The sequence below is a fragment of the Thermobia domestica genome, chromosome 18, assembly GCF_964235325.1.
Source record: "Thermobia domestica chromosome 18, izTheDome1.hap1.1, whole genome shotgun sequence".
Classification (NCBI taxonomy): domain Eukaryota; kingdom Metazoa; phylum Arthropoda; class Insecta; order Zygentoma; family Lepismatidae; genus Thermobia; species Thermobia domestica.
The window spans coordinates 47658810-47675512 of record NC_137471.1 but is presented as its reverse complement, the minus strand read 5'-3'; the positions used below and the strand labels follow the sequence as shown (position 1 = coordinate 47675512).

General features: G+C 37.8%; 1 protein-coding gene across 3 annotated transcripts in view; it reads right to left on the bottom strand.

Annotated features, from left to right (window-relative positions):
- The window catches only part of LOC145676131 (uncharacterized), a 997262-nt gene that overhangs the window by 122740 nt on the left and 857819 nt on the right, over nt 1–16703 (bottom strand). For all 3 annotated transcript variants that reach the window (XR_014129303.1, XM_081747034.1, XM_081747035.1), the window contains exons 10-11: nt 8939–9063; nt 2743–2855 (exon numbers count right to left, since the gene is read on the bottom strand). Coding sequence is in view for 2 of the 3 variants with exons in the window: in XM_081747034.1 (XP_081603160.1) it covers nt 2743–2855; nt 8939–9063 (238 nt within the window). In the remaining variant the exon portion in view is untranslated. The remainder of the gene's footprint in view (nt 1–2742; nt 2856–8938; nt 9064–16703) is intronic.

Below are 16703 nucleotides of genomic sequence, written 5' to 3'. Positions count from 1 at the left end.
AAAACACAAGCAACAAGAAACGTAAATTGTACTCTGAAACTAAAAGAAAAAAGAAAGAAAAAAGGAAAAAACCGGGAAAAAGTAAATCGCCAAGCGAGGAACAGCTAATTTCTAAAACGTTCCACACGGAATAATTGGAGAATGAAGTTTCTGTAGTTTCATTACGTTCAGTAGAACACATGTTGTACAAAATCGTGATGGAAATACTAAATTTTGACAACAAAGTGTGCTTGATTTCGTCAACGATTTCAATAAGCCTTTTTTAATTAAGAAAATATACTTATTAGGAATTTAGAAGCTCGGAATTTACGAATAATCGATTCAAATATTGAAAAAATAAGCGACGTACAATCGTTTTAATTTTCACATTTTATAAATTTTGAAGAGCACAATGGGAATTTCTGCCTTTCAATATGGGATTTTATAAGGTTCCAGATTGGCATCACTGCAATACATTTCATGTCATGTTAAATAAGTGCGCGGAAATTTATAGACAAAACTATTTCGCCCCATCAACCTACTTCTAAATATGCCTTTGAATAAAGGTTAGAAAAATAATAAACACAAAGTAAAAGAGATACCTAATAGGTATTAGTATTACTATTAGTATTACTCATATAGCACTCCTAACACTGACAGCGGTATCGATTGCCCATACATTTCTCGCATAGTTTACGATTAAATTGCACACCAACTGTTCCGCTGAATATGTTTGTGGAATGATCACCAGAGTGGAAAGCAATCTTAATACAGTCTTGTTCCACATGATGTGACAACTAATGCATCTAATCTGATGTTATAACGCTATTCGCATCACGGGAACAAAACGTTTCATGAGCTGTAAATCGATTTTTGATTAAAGATTTGATGGTTTAGATTAGTACGTCAACTCGAGTCTCAAACCATAGTAGAGCAATATGTATGTATTCCTCCAGTTTCGATCAAATGTCAAGTTATGTATAAATAGCATACAGTACATATCAACATTGTTCAAGGTTATATTCAGGATGTGACACATGGGGAGAAGTACATTTCTTTCTCCAGAAACTGTTGACCCTTTTTTAAAAGGAAAATTGACATGATTTCCAGTAGGAAATGCTTGGCACGTGAGAGAGGCGCCGAAGGTCGAGGATATTTAATTAGCAATTACCAGCAGGTACTAATCATTGTCACTGCATTTGATTAGAGATAATTACACTAGTGGCTTTAATATACTTATAGCGGAGCGCTGTGCTACATATAGCTTCAATCACACACACACACACATGAATAACTTCGAATGATGGTGGTGCTCCTTAGTGACCAAATAGTTAACCTTTTGCGCTTTCCGTGAGAGTGGACCCGGCTTCGATTCCGGTGCGGTGGTGGCCTTTTTTCATTGGCATTTACTCCAACGCTTGTAGTTTCCAGTGTAACTGGCCTACAATATCACATTTTATTTCTATTTGAACATGCTTCAGAATCCTAACACGAGAGATGATCAATAAAAGTTTACAAAGCCTATTTTTAGCTTATGTATGAGGTATAGCTGGAAGATCAACACACCTCGTGGTAGAGGACACTCAACACTAGTACTCGATGTAATCATAGTTTCTGTTCAACAGCTTGTGACAACGGCAGATAAGTTTTTTTTTTTAAATACCATTTGCAGAGAAATCTGCATCAAGTTCTTGTAGCTACCATGAGGTAGCGGTTTTGACATAATCACATGCCAGATGATAGTGGGCAGTCATTTTTTTTTTTTTTTTTGCTTTATAACAGCAAAAAGGTGAAGTGAATGGGGCTGTAGAAGAAGTGCTCTAGTCGTTCCAAGCATAACATCAGTGGTTTGAAGTCACTGGGCTTACCGACCACTGTGTCCAAGATTGTCATTAATAATATTGTTCCGTCTTTCTTTGAAGACACAACACCACTTCCCTATGTATGTTGCTTTGAAATTTAACCTTTTCCATACACCTCTACAATCTGCCTATGAATGCCAGTAGGTGTAGGTTTTTGGCCCACAGGAATTGCACCACTGACCTCACTTCTACTTTTGACAAATTTTCCAGACAAGTCATCGTTTTTAACGTCCGCTTCTCGGGTATACATTATCAGAATCCGAAGTCTTCAAACATGTACGTACAAGGAGAGATATGTTGTTAATCTACAAATAAATTTTCGTTAAGTTACACTGAATAACATACAAGTTTTATGCTTTGTAAATAGTCACGCTAATAAATTTCGTTATGTGCGCTATCACTTGCAGCCCCCATACCACCATAACCGTTCAGCATTCCTGGCACATAAGGGGACTGTAGTGCTCTATCACTCCCCTACTCACCAGATCTGTGTCCTGCAGATTATTCCCTCGTTTGAAGAAATACTTAAAAGGGCAACGGGTTTTTTTTTTTTTTTTTTTGGACATTGCTGACATCCAACGCAATGTAAACACTGAATTCAACCGCATTCACACCACAGGCATCCTTTGCCGAAAATATGCAATATCTCTATACGCGTTCTCAGAAGTGCCTAGCCATGGGAGGCGATTATTTTGAAGGACAATGAGATGTGTTCATGCATACACGAACCTCCTTTCCGGCAAATAAATCATCACGTAAATCATTCACCGTATTTATTTATCACATGTTGTATATTTTAATAATTAAATTAAGTGTATTGATCTTATATTAAATGACCAATAGATAAAGTAATACGTATTTTTTTTTTTTTTAAAAAAACGTAGATTAGTCTTGTACTTACATGTCAGTTGCATGTTCCACAAGAAGTTCAGCCACGTCGCCTGTTCTGTCCATAACAGCACATACTTCTTCGAAACTTCTGTCCACAAGGGAGACACCTGACCACTCTAGGACCTGCACAAAGAACACTCTTTTAAAATTACATTAAAGCTACACATTACTATCATGGCGTAAATAAACAGTGGCACAGTTCAATTTTCATGGTTAAGTAGAGAGTCGCTTTCAGTGTGTATGGTTCTAGGTTCCATTACACATATTCCATACAAGCGTCCTATATATTTAAAAGCAAGCAATACGAGAGAGGCCAGAAAGTTCTTACCTTTGCCGCGGCCTCTAGATACGCTAGTAATGCTAATGATAGGTTGGGTTCTCATCAATATGTGTTGCTAACTTGTGAGTTGTGACTTTAGGTCTTGTTCAGTTGATGTTACGGCCAGTAAACTAGGTGGCAGTAGTATGTTGGACAAAATCGAGTAACGAAATATAATTAGGGTCTTCCATCTTTATGGAAAATCGACACAAGTGGTACATAAAGAGACATGCCAGTTATGCATGGTGAAAATGCGTATCTTACGACACAGTGAAACGCTGGAAAAGAGAATTCAAATGTGGTCGCACAATTCTATATAATGGCTCAAGACAGGGCCGCCCACAGGGGGGATGTATGGCGCAAGCTGCGCCATTGAGAAAAATTTTGGGGGGGATTTTACTCTACTTTCGAACTAGCAATTTTACTGTCGGAATAGCATTAAAACACGATTTTGAGAAGCTAATTTCCAAAAATTTTCCGGAGTGAACCCCCGTACCTCCTGCTTCGATACTCGATGAATGAAGTACCGCGCAAGTAGCCGTATGAAAGGAAAGGTTGGTTCGTTTTAAGAAAGAAGGGCCGCCCACAGGAGGGATGAATGGCGCAAGTTATGCCATCGAGGAAAAATTGGGGGGAATAAAAAAAATGGGGAAGAATTTTACTCTAATGTCGAATAAGTAATTTTGCTGTCGTCAGAATAACATTGGAACACGATGCGATTTTCTTTTTTAAAATCTCGAGAATGAATCCCCCTACCCCGTGCTTAGAAACTCTATGAATGAAGTACCGCGCAAGTTGCTATATGAAAGGATGGCGCCAAGTTCTGGTGAACAACAGTTACAAACACTCAAGGAATCACTTTCAAATTTAGATTTGAAACTTGCCTATGTTGTCTGTTGAAAATTATAAAGTAGTTTGACATAATTGTGAGCTAGTGGTAACCATACAGACATCAACCAAGTTTCAAATCTAAATTTGAAGTGAGCCAGTGAGTGTTTGTAACTGTTGTCCACCAGAACTTGGCGCCTATTTTTGTGATTTCAATTCTTTTTAAGGTCACTCGTACTTGGCTCTTTTACAGGAATGTTTTTTGTTGGATATCACTTCTTTTTGTAGGCTAATTTTGAGGATAACATTTTCTTTTGGTATCAAACTCAATAACTTGTAACTTGCGTCTTACTTTTCATGTACAAGGGAATTATATCAATATTTTGTAAAGAAAAAAAAATAATACTACTAATTGTAAAAAAAAGAATACCTGTGCCATACACAGTGTGTAGAAGTTTTTATACCCTTCAATATCCTTATAGAACATATTTAGTATTGTACACTACCAAGACTACTAATAAAAGTAATGCCATTTTTAAAATTACTACTGCCCCTACTACTACTACAAGCATTCTATAATACTACTACAGGAAATAAAAACAACAACGAAAATAACAATTACTAGTACTATAAAAACTACTGCTACACTGGGCAATTGTTTTTAGAGGACATGAGTTTTGAGGAGGGAAGAGATTATTAGTTTTGGGGGGGAGTGCGCCATCAGCTTTGGGGGGGATGGGCACCCCTGGCTCAAGAGGTTATTCTCAACGGCTACAGACTCAAGCATGATGGCAAATGTTAATGAGCTAGTGAAGAAAGATGAGATCATTAATTGTTAAGCTGGGGAGAAATACAGTACATTCATAGGAGATTTATTTACACTGTAATACATAACATTCTGCATATGAGTAAAGTAACAGCAATGTAGGTTTCCTGATTGTTAACACCTTTTCAAAAATCGCAATATGCGCAATGTGTACAAATCATTTTGAAGCTGTACCACAAGAAAAAATATGCTTGTATAAACTGATAATGCTATGATGAATATGGGCATACCTATTTGAGCCTGAAACAAAAGAAATGAGTAAAACATCGAAACATATGTTGTCCTTTACCCCTAAAATGACTAAAGATCAACATTCATCCAGTAAGCCTACGCTATTCGTGTTTTGGTACTATAAAGGTGTGATCTTCACTAATTACTCACACAAAGGAGCTACAATCACAGAAAGGTATTATAGGAATCTGTAACAAAAGTTACGGAACGCTATCAAAGCAAAGAGACGTGGTTTGTTTTCTAAAGGTGTGTTGCTGCTAGCGTACAATCCAATGGCACACCGAACAGCATAAACACTTAATTTTGTGCACCAAGGTGACTACGAACCTTTGTCCCACTTATCATATTCACACAATCTGTCTTCAACTTATTAATTTCTCTTTCCCAGATATGAATAATCATTTGTGGGATAAGAATTTTGCGAATGATGAGAATGTTGTTAATGCGGTGGAAACATAGTTTATCTTCAACTCTACAGACTTTAATGTTGAAGTATTGAGGGACTGATTCATAAATGTGAGAAATGGAAGGCAATAGGAGATGAATATGTAGAGAAGGATGCGCCTATGGATCAAATGGCAGATTCCTAATCCGTTTCTATCATGGTGAGAGTACGAAAACGTTGGCCTCTTCTTGCAGATGTTCTAAAACAAAACTAAAACTCGCTGATACTACAACCCATACAGGTTATGATGAATAACATGGTATACTTAGCTAAATGATGAATAATTGGTAGATCTAAATATGTACGTAAAAGTATTTTCTATTAGTATTTTAATTGGTTTTTAGGTGAAGGTACTTCTTTTAAAAATACATTTTCGATTTGAAAAAAAAAATTAAGAGGTGTTTCTCTACCAAGTAACAACACTATCATTATATGAATATTTAATAGTAAATTAAAAGACCAGTATAGCATATTTCGACAAATATTTCAAAATTCATAATACATAATAAAATACTCCAGCTTTTTTTATTTACAGGAAGTTGACTAATAACTAACTATGCGAAGTATAAAATTTGTTATTTTCAAAACAGGAAATGAAAATGAGAACCGTGATGACTCAGTAGGAGAGTGTTCAACTCTGGGACGCTGGTTCGATCCCATCTCGCGCCAAGCGGGCTTTGTGGTGAAGAAACGATGTGTACGTGGGCTTCCTGGGGGTTCTTCCGTTTCCTGCTATTTCTTGAGTCCACCATTTCCCTCATAAAATCACCACCATCTCCCTTAGCCTCAGAGCATAATGATGGAATCTTTTTTTTTTTTTTTAAATGAAATCAATATTACTAACAAGTTATGAAAATTTACATCAGATTATTTCAAATTTGATCGAAATCCTACTAGATAGAGACTAAAATCTACCCTAATACCTAGGTAAGGTAACCAAAAAACATTCTTGCTGTTCTAGAGCAGTGATAAAAAAAACACACAATACAATAGACGGCACATACCCTTAGATTGTGAAGTATCTCCATCAGCATCCAACACCTTTCGCCAACGTTCCTGTAGCTGCACAATACCGTGGTGATAAAACTCGGCGGTCGTGGATGCAAAGAAGTCAATGAGTACATTCCGAAGGTCTCTCTCATTTGTGAAAGATCTCCCACGGAAGTGGTTGTTGAGGGAATGAAATAGGTGGTAATCTGTTGGCGCAAGGCGCGGTGAACATGGTGCATGATATAATGTCTCCCAACCAAGTTGCTGAAGGGTCTTTCATGTTCTCTTTGCCATGTGTGGCTTGGCTTTATCGTGCAGGACCACCCTTGTGATTCATCAATGCTGCTTCATTCTGCCGCAATGCACGGTGAACTCTTTGCAACTGCTGAGAGTAGAGCTCAGTGGTGATGGTCTGACCAGGTGGAAGGAGCTCGTAATGCACCACTTGCTGACAATTCCACCATACAGAGAGCATGATTTTTCATGGGTGCAGAGGTGGTCTTGAGGTGTGAGGGACAGGATCACGTGGCGACAATTAATGTCCGGTACGCTTGGGAGTGTCAGAAGAGCAACGTTTCGTCACAAGTGAGCAAGTAATCAAAGATTGGTTGTGTTCAGGTGCCGAGTGAGCAAGTACAAACAAGAAGTCATTCGTTGTTCCTTGTTGGCTGCCGGCAACGAGCGGGGTACCCATTTTCTTAACTTGCATGACGCATGCAGATGCAGTCTGACTGTTTGAGTGGAAACATGAAACCTTTCTGCAAGTTCATCACACGTTAGACCACTGTCCTCCTTCATGGCTGCTTTCAGGGCCTCATCATCCAACACAGATGGTCATCCAATGCTAGTTTCATCCGAAAGGCTCTCATCTCTCGAACGGAATTTCTCGAACCAAAGTCTGGCGGTGTGTTCGTTCACGGTATTCTCCCCAAATGCCTGGCATCTGTGACGACTTGATGAGGCAGTTGATAGGTCCATTTTAAACTCTCGCAACAAATAGACGCGAACAAACTGCTTCTATGCTCCTATATCTCAATTTCTCTGCGACATTGGACTAGCTATCACTGCTGTGTGTGCACAATGTACATGTATTACTCAAGGTTGATCGTCAGAATAACCAAGGGAGTAGATTTCTCTGTAAATTTGGGGGCACTCAGACGCAGAAGGTATATACGGTATATGAGGATGTTAAGACAAATTACCTTCAAATTATGCCAAATATTGTATATTCATAAATACACTAGGGGAGCCCACATGAGCTTTTGGGGGGCCCGGGCCCCCTGGCCCCTCAGGATCGGCGCCCTTGAGACTAACTCCGATCGCTTGGCAGGCACGCGTGTCACTTCGTTTCTTTGTAAGCGCATGATTAATGAAACGTCAAAATTGGCAAGAACGTTTTGGTTACCTTGTGTTTAAATATACTAAACTATATAAATTAATTAAGCTTATATAAGATATGTTAAAATCATAGGCTAATTGCGCCCAATTGTAGTAATTTTAAGAGATACATGCAGATCCAATGGTAGGTTGCACATTTCTGATGCAACAGATCCTGCTACGGTTTCAGACACTGGCGCAAATCCAGGGGGGATGAGGGGAACATGTCCTCTCCAATCTTGGAACTTGGGGGAACTGGCCCCCCAATAATCCGATTTGAAATTTGTTTTTGAGGAGAAATGTGATTATTTGTATCCGATTGCTACAAAGAAAAGTGAGATGAAATAGATTTTCCCCGCAGAATAAGCCTCAAATCTGCCCGCCTCTCAATGTTGAAGACAACTCTGCTCTCCTGATTCTCCACAACATTGTTTTTCAATTTCATAAATATTTTGAACATCACTTAAAAAAAAAAGATTATGAGAAATGTCTTACCCGGCCCTCCCCAATGTTGAAGAGAGATTTGCGCCACTGGTCCCAGACCATGTAAATTAGAACAATATCGTACAGTAATCACTAGATTGAATTATTTTGAGGGGAAAGCCTCCAGACATGGTGTTTAATTTCTGGTCTAGATAAAAGACAATACTTCTCGATGATTAGCTAATGTGACCGCGACGCCTCGTGAAGCCTGGGCTTTACACAAATAAAACTGCTTTTCCTCACGTGTGATGTATCGGAAGAATTCGGTACGATTTGTGGAGCCGCCTTCCGAATATACACTAAAGAAAACGTGAAAGAACAGAAGAGCATCAACAACGTTGCCAAACTTATAAGGCGTGGTTAACAAGAGACAAAAGAACAGCTCTTAAAGAACTATAACACGAACACTAACAATTATTCGAATCAAGCTGTAACAATAATAATAGCAAAAAAATATAAGACAACGACCACAACAAAACGAAATTTAGCAGCAATCCGACAACACAGTATCCTATAGCGCGACAGACGATACTGGCAACATTTCATGTATAGGGAGTTGACAATTGGAACACGCCCTCCCGTTGTATTGGATGGTGAAATTGGTAAATCTAGGTGTAGCTTCAGGACTCCCCGCGTTCACTATAGTCTTTGTTTTTCTCATTAATTTAGCAGCCCTGTATTCACTTTAAACAGTTTATAAATCTTACCTTGTCTCCTTGTTGGAGTCCTGCTTTTTCTGCGGGTCCTCCAGGCACAGTCCAAACGATGTACGCGAAAAGTCTTCCATCGTTTCCAGTTTTTCCTCCAACAACTCGCATACCAAAGCCACGAGCTGAAAATACAGTTAAAAGTATTACATTATCTCAAGTTGTAATCATAATTTCACAAATAAATCAATGAACAATAAAGTTAATTGAGTATGCAGCACAACTATTAATGTTGGGTTTCAATTAATACGGACACAATAGATGTATGCCATGAAGTGTATCAGAACCCTTAGGTACACCATAACAGCTATTGAAACATATTCCAGGTAGGATAGATTCCTTTAGGTAGCAACGACCAGATACTGTATTTTTTGAATTACTTACTATTATAGCTTTCACCATGGTACGAGGTGCGTATGAAAAAGTTTCCGGTGTAACGTAGAATGAGACAAAAATTAGTACAATTGGAGTATGAAATAACGTGATTCTTGTATGTACTTCCGTTACAATTTGAACACCATTATGTAGGTATTCTTTCTATTGTTGCAAATTGAGTGAATGATAGCACAACAAATGGGATCCTGGTAAACCGGTATTGGTGCTGTTTGGTTTCTGCATCGTACTGGTGGAGCCACTTTACATCGACAGTCAGCAAACGGCTTTAAAAAAAAATCACTGGAATCGTGTTTAAAATGGGCCTAAATTGTGAAGCAAGAAAAACATGTCGTTTTTGATAGGTCTTCAAGTGTTTTTCGGATCCCCTTGGCGGACAATTTTGTCATTCTTAGTCTATGATTAACAATGTGATGAACACACTCCACAGATGTTCAACCATCTCTGCAAGTCTCTTCAGGCCAATGAATCTATTTGAGAGTATCGCTTAGTACACAGAATCAACTTTCTCGAAGGGTATTGCAGTTTTGGGTCACCCTAAATACATCTAGTTTTTGGTTGATATTTTCCTTCTACTGAAATCGGTAACTCACTCCGTGATTGGGATATATAAGTTCGGATATATAATTCATCGCTAATCTCCTTGGCATTCATTCCTTCAGAAGAAAATATACTTTATCACTGACCTTATTTTCCGGATGGATTCCATATTTAGCTGCGTATTTGTACCAGGGTTAAAATTTGCTACTGAAGTATAAACAAAAATCGATAATGTCCACAAGTCTACGTCTTTTGCGCCCCTGGGCCTAAGAACATTTTGACCACCCTTTTATTTATTCCTAGGTTGAAACATAGGTTGAAACATATCATACCAGTACCATCTTGTAATGTTTTAGATATCAGTTGTTTGGTCATGGGCAGACTAAACTGCTCTGCCGGTTCAAGATGTCTGAAATGTGCATAAAATTATCTTATGAAGTTTTGTCGTTAAAAGACTCGAGAAACACTGGCCAGATGTACCAATTGTGGAGAAGTTCACCCGGCAAATTTTGAGGGATGCAGGATTTTCCAAGTCAAAAGATATTGACGCCAACAGCAACGTTCGACCACATCTATGTCACTTATTGAACCGAAACAAGTTTAGGCCTTCAGAGGATCCAGCATCAATGAAAACTGATACGCATCCAAAACTTTTGCACGTACTACCACTTGTTTACTTGCAAGGAAATACTTCCCTCGACAACTCACTAGGGCAAACTGTAAAGGGCTCTTTTCTACTATTCAAAGGACTACAATTTAAAAAAAAATATTTCTGCCGTTAAACGAGGCATACCAAGATTGAAGACTGCCACTTTCAAATTTGATACTAGCTATAGTGGAAATCCTTACAGACATCTCAGGTAACAGGGATTAAATGCATATCAAAAGGTCAAGCAGTATTCCCTTTGATTACGACTCAGATGAATGACATCACACAGAAAGCAAATCATATTCAACAATGAGATTCTCAGTTTTATTGGGTCATCTAATCACCAACGGTCATCTAGCGCACGCATTATAACCTCCAAAAACTTCAAGAAATGACAGTTGTCCATGAGGAAGACTAATTCAGTCCAACAGATCCGATTTGAAAAGTGCGTTTTTCAATTATACAAATGCAGCTCGCATCATGACTAGGTAAACACTAATAAGAGGCAAAGAAACAGAATGCAACGAACCTGTTATATACCCTTTACCTTTACACAATAGCCTTAGTTTCTTACGCCAGCAGCGTCGAAACGAGAAAACTCGATCACACTGCAGTGCAACATGAATACGCGACAAAACGTACTACCGACAAAACGTACCACTTACCCTGAGGGCTGCTTGTGAAGGGTTTTCTAAAAACACTTTAAATAATGACGAGCGACAAAACGTACCACTTGCCTGGAGGGCTACTTTCGAAGAGTCTTCCAATCAGCCATCAAATAATGTCAGGCGACAAAACGTACCACTTGATAGGACGGTATATAAGTATATTTTGGCCGATATATATATATATATATATATCGGCCAAAATAAGGTTAAAAGTTGAACAGATTGGTGGTGAGAAAAGTACCGATGCAAGACCAAGACTAAGACTAAGACCATGCATGCAAGATTCTCGTCAGACCAAGACCAGCAAGAATCTTGCCTATGCAATATTTGAATATTTGCTGATTTCCGTCACACCTTATCCAGGCTTTGGACCAGAGATGGATAGGCATTATTAAAGGGGCGCGGGCGCTTTCTCCCACAAGGGCCACCAGCATCTCAATGTCACAAATCAATTGCATAATTTTCTTTCTACAGTAAGTCAATAGTATTAACAATTGACAATTAAAACCTGATATTCTTTCATTAGTATATTATTCTGAATTCTTCAAAATATTATATGAAGTTCAAGGAGAACGTATACTATATTACAAAATTAGCAGATGTTTTAGTGTACTAGTTTTTGATGCTACTGTATCTATCACTTTTGCATTCGAAATATGTTTTAATAAATCTTTTTCAATAGACATCAACAAAATGTTTTTAAATGTTCCTGACACATGGTACTCGTTAGCCTATTTCAGTTTATTTCAATTTTGAAAAATTTCTTTCACATGTTACCTGAGTTACGGGCAAAGTCAATAAAAATTTGTATGCTGGAAACCTGGATAAGTATTACTGCACAAATTACAATTCTGAGCTCCTTCGTGGTTAAACGGTTAGCGTACGCGCCTTTGGCGTGGGAGACCCGGGTTCGATTCCTGGCGGGAGCTCTTGTGGTTCGGATTCCACGTTAATCAGTAGGTTCACGTCTCATATAGCCTTGCTGCTGAACGGGACGTAAAACTCAAAGTCAACTCAACTCAAATTACAATTCTGCAAAATTGAAAAGCAGCACATTGGACAATTTTGCAACACGTTTTGCATTCGCTTCCCTTGTAAACAAATGTATTTTCTCCTAATTCTGAATCACTTACACCATCAGCACAGTCATTTTTCCTCGGTTGTGCTCGTCATCAAGACTGACTTTCAAGGATATCCACGTCCTTCAAAAGTCCAAGAGTATACATTTATAGTATCCTTGGAAACTTCTTAACTGAAGTTTTTCAGAAAATATGTAAGTTTATCGAAAGGCACGTCTGGAAGTTCTGTTACTTGGTTGAAGTGGCTAGGGTCCAAATAATCCATAAAGTACATTGCTTCTTGAATCTTGAAGAAATACTCAAAACTACCATGTCCAATATTGTGTTGAATGCTTCGATGCAGTACCTGGTCATTGGATAGAAGCAGCTTTATCTTCATATTCACAGGAAAAATCTTTGTCCATCTCTGAAGGCGAATTGTCGACAGGTCAATAGAAAAAAAAATCACGTTCTAAGTCTTCAAATTTGTTATTGGCCCATTCTGCAAAGCTTAATGCTGCATTCTTAACGGATTCAAAATCATCTCTCTACTCTTTCAGTTGGAACAGAGTAGTCTGCACCATCCGATAGGACTACACTAGCAGCACCCTCTATTTGGAGATAGTTTGACAGAGAGGTCGTCACTTGAAATATCTTAAGGAACATTTCTGCTGTCCGAATTGTTTTGAACTTGAGAAGATCTTTTATATATCCTTTCGCTTTACACCTAGCTTTTGGTTTGATATTTTCTGTAGAAGCAATTCTCTTAATAGTTATGGTCAACTCTATATACAAAGCACTTTTTTGGTTCGAAAAATGACCAAACTTTTTCTAAAAAACAGTGTGTTTTCTACCATATTGTTTCCGCAATAACTGTAAGGCGCCTTTGTTAACATTTGATCTTCCAAATGTACATTCGCTGATAAGACTCACGTATAAATATCGCACAGTCATTCAGCAGAACAATGACACAGGATCAATGCAATTTTTTGTCAGATCACATATGACATGATTGAGTATATGAGCGTAACACCACACGTGTAACTGAGTTTCTTAGTAATTAAGCGGTTAGCGTATGCGCCTTTGTCGTGGGAGACCTGGGTTCGATTCCCGGCGGGAGCTCATATGCTTCGGATTTCCCATAAATCAGTATGGCCCGTCTCATATAGTCTCGCTGCTAAAAGGGCCGTTAAACTCAAAATCAACTGAATCACACGTTCGGTGACCTTATCTAAATTACTTTTAAGCGGAAGATCAAATTTGCTTAAGAAAGGAATAATATCCAAAAAAGTTTCCATGATCTATAGCTGTGTCTTTCAGTTTATAGGCTGTTACATTTCCTCTGTAAATGAGCCCTCTTTCTGAGTGAGTTTCTGCACTTTGACAACTCGATACATTACCTGTCTGTTCTTCTCAACCTTATACTGCCGTTGTTTTACCTGTTCATGAGGAAGTAGTTTCTTAACATGAAATAGTACGTTTTGTCGCAGATTAAATATCCGAAATGTTTTAATTAGTCCATGACAGGTGGTAATTTATATAAGTGGAATAAATATCAGAAATGCTTTAATTAATCCATGATAGGTTGTCATTTATGACAGGTCGTCAAAAGTGGTACGTTTTGTCGCGAAAATTCAAGTGGTACGTTTTGTCGCTGGTACGTTTTGTCGGGACGCCGTGCAACATTGCTTTCAGTATAGATTTCACTTACATTATTCTCTCCTGGACAATCTCTTTTTCTCTTTGCAATCCATACTTCAATCTCGATTTTGTATATACCGCCCCAGGAAATTTACCGCCCTAGGCTTCGGCGGTCCCTATGGCATACGTATATGAGCGTGTCTTACAAACGAATAGCGTTTAAGTTAATCCTAAAAAGCATTTTGATGCCAATTGGCATCATAGTGAATCAATAACAATAACAATAATAATGATATTCTTAAAATATGTATATTAGCGAATAGCGCACGCTGATGCCATGTGTCACTAATGGAGTTAAGCTTTCTACCACACAGTTTTCGTCTAGTGGCATAGGTCGGACATAGAGTGTCAGAGAGCGTCAGAAAGCATATAGAAAGCAAAAAACGTGCACATTTGTTACTTGTAAATTTTTTCACAAAACCTTTTTTTGTTCTTTTAACGTTAAAAAAATCGTTTCACAATCTTTCATACCACATGGTTTCTGCTGAGATTGACACTAAGCTCTGTTTTCACTAATGTAATACAACCATGACATCTATCCTGTAGCTTAATACTCCAGAAGTAAAAAAAATAAATAAAAAAATAAAAAATAAAATAAATAAAAAAACATTATTGGATATTATTTACATTTATCTACGTAATTCATAAAGAAAGGAAGATGAAAAATAATTTCAACACGACCAAAATTAATTCGTGCAATAAAGGGTTAAGTTAGATCAAATCCATCGATAACATCATAACGAAGGCCAACTATTGACTTTTTTTTTTTACTGTTTAGTTACCCAATATAAATCAGTCCTCTAATAACAAATTACTCGCAACGTTTTCAACTAAATAATTACTTCAGATTCTATTATAACAAATTATGATATGTAGCGTCCGCAGCAAAAAACGTTCAACAAGAGCATGTAAGTTTATTGTGAAACTACGCCTAACAGCGCAGGGAATCAACATAACGTCTAAGTGGCACGAATCACGCCAGGAGAAATCTCGGCATCTTGCTCTGCACCACTGGCGCAAATCCCAGGGGGGACGAGGGGATATGTCCCCCCAATCTTGGACCTGGGGGGACTGTCCCCCTCAATAATCTGACTTAAAAAGTGCTTTTTTGGGATAAGTGTGATGATTTGTGTCCGACTGTCACAAAGGAATGTAACATGAAATTGATTTCTCTTGGCTTTTCCTTTTCTAAAAAAGAAGAATCGTATTCTGTAGTAGGCTATTTCAAACTGAACTTCGTGCTGTAGTGCGTTTAGTAGTCTCATCAATATGTATTAATTCCATTTCCGTTACTTGGGCATAAATTACAATAAATGCCAAAGGAGGATATGCTTTTCTCCTCTTGCTGGAAAGTTGTCTCAGCTGTAGGTACGGGCACAAATTCTATGAAAATGGGAAGACATGTCCCCCACCAACATTGGAACTGGAGGCTCTCCCAAAAATCCAATTTTAAAAGTGCTTTTTGGGATAAGTGTGATGATTTGTGTCTGACTGCCACAAAGGAAAGCGAGATGAAATTTGTTTCTCTTAGCTTTTCCATTTTTAATGAAAATGTGAAAGAAAACGTTTGTCCGTTGCCATAGAAACCGCCGTTTCCAGGGCAACAGATCCTGTCACGGTTAGCCAATCTTGAAAGAAAACTTAAATTTTTAACGAAGATAAAAAAGAGCTAATGTAGAGGAGTCGCTACAAATTAATTCTCTTTAACGAGGACGATTACGAAAGATCATTTACTGATTGAAATCCAGATTATTTTCCAATAGAGTAACTTCCAATAAACCTTTTGTTATTGTTAATTATTCCATATCGGACTCCCGAAGAAAACTCATCGAAACAACTTATTGACCGTGCCAATAGCGACTACTCTCAATCATGACTCCGTTTTCTTTCATTTAGAAATAGGAAAGAAAGAGAAGAAAGTAGAAGGGTAAAAGAAGGAGGTAGGTAAAGAAGAAAGAAAAGAGATAGGGTATTTTAATGAGAAACAGATTACTGGATAATTCCGGAAATATAGTAAAAGGTCGGGAAAGTCGTTGAAAGATGAATCATTCTAAATGTTATTAACAACTAATCAATTTTGGAATGCTTCGGAATAGACACATGTTCCCTCATACCACCCAGACCTAGCTCCAGGCACCACGATCATGGGGTTGCCCAGACTTAGACCTGGAAATGAGAAAAGTGAAATTTAGTTCTTTGTAAAGTTATTCCGACCGGTGACTGATAACTATCCAGCATCTGAACTCTGTCCTCTAGGATCGACCACACATATGAATTAGCCAAGAGAAAAAAAAAAAATCAAACTTATAAACTCAATATAAATTTATGTGTCGTATCAATCGAAGTCTCAACTTCCTGGAAGAAAGATGTCGTATTTAGGCTTATCCTGCTATTTTTGCTTCACTCCTCGAGCCGATTTAAACCGTTAGTGACGGTCCTTCATGACCTAGGTTATTTACCTTAACACATATATTAAAACATGACACATATATTACAGATGTTAATATGACAAATGATATCACTAAAATTACTTATATTAAATCTATCATGCATTCACACGCTCACTCACTCAGGACAGTGTATATATGGTTAAAGGAAACCAACTAACTACAAGGGTACAAATAGTTTATTACATTCCTAGTGAAAAAAAAAAAGGACAAAACAAATAATTATGAAGAAAATATTAAAAGCACAAGTTCTTGGTTATATATTAATAGAGTACATAGTATTATATTTTAGTAATTTTTTATATATTC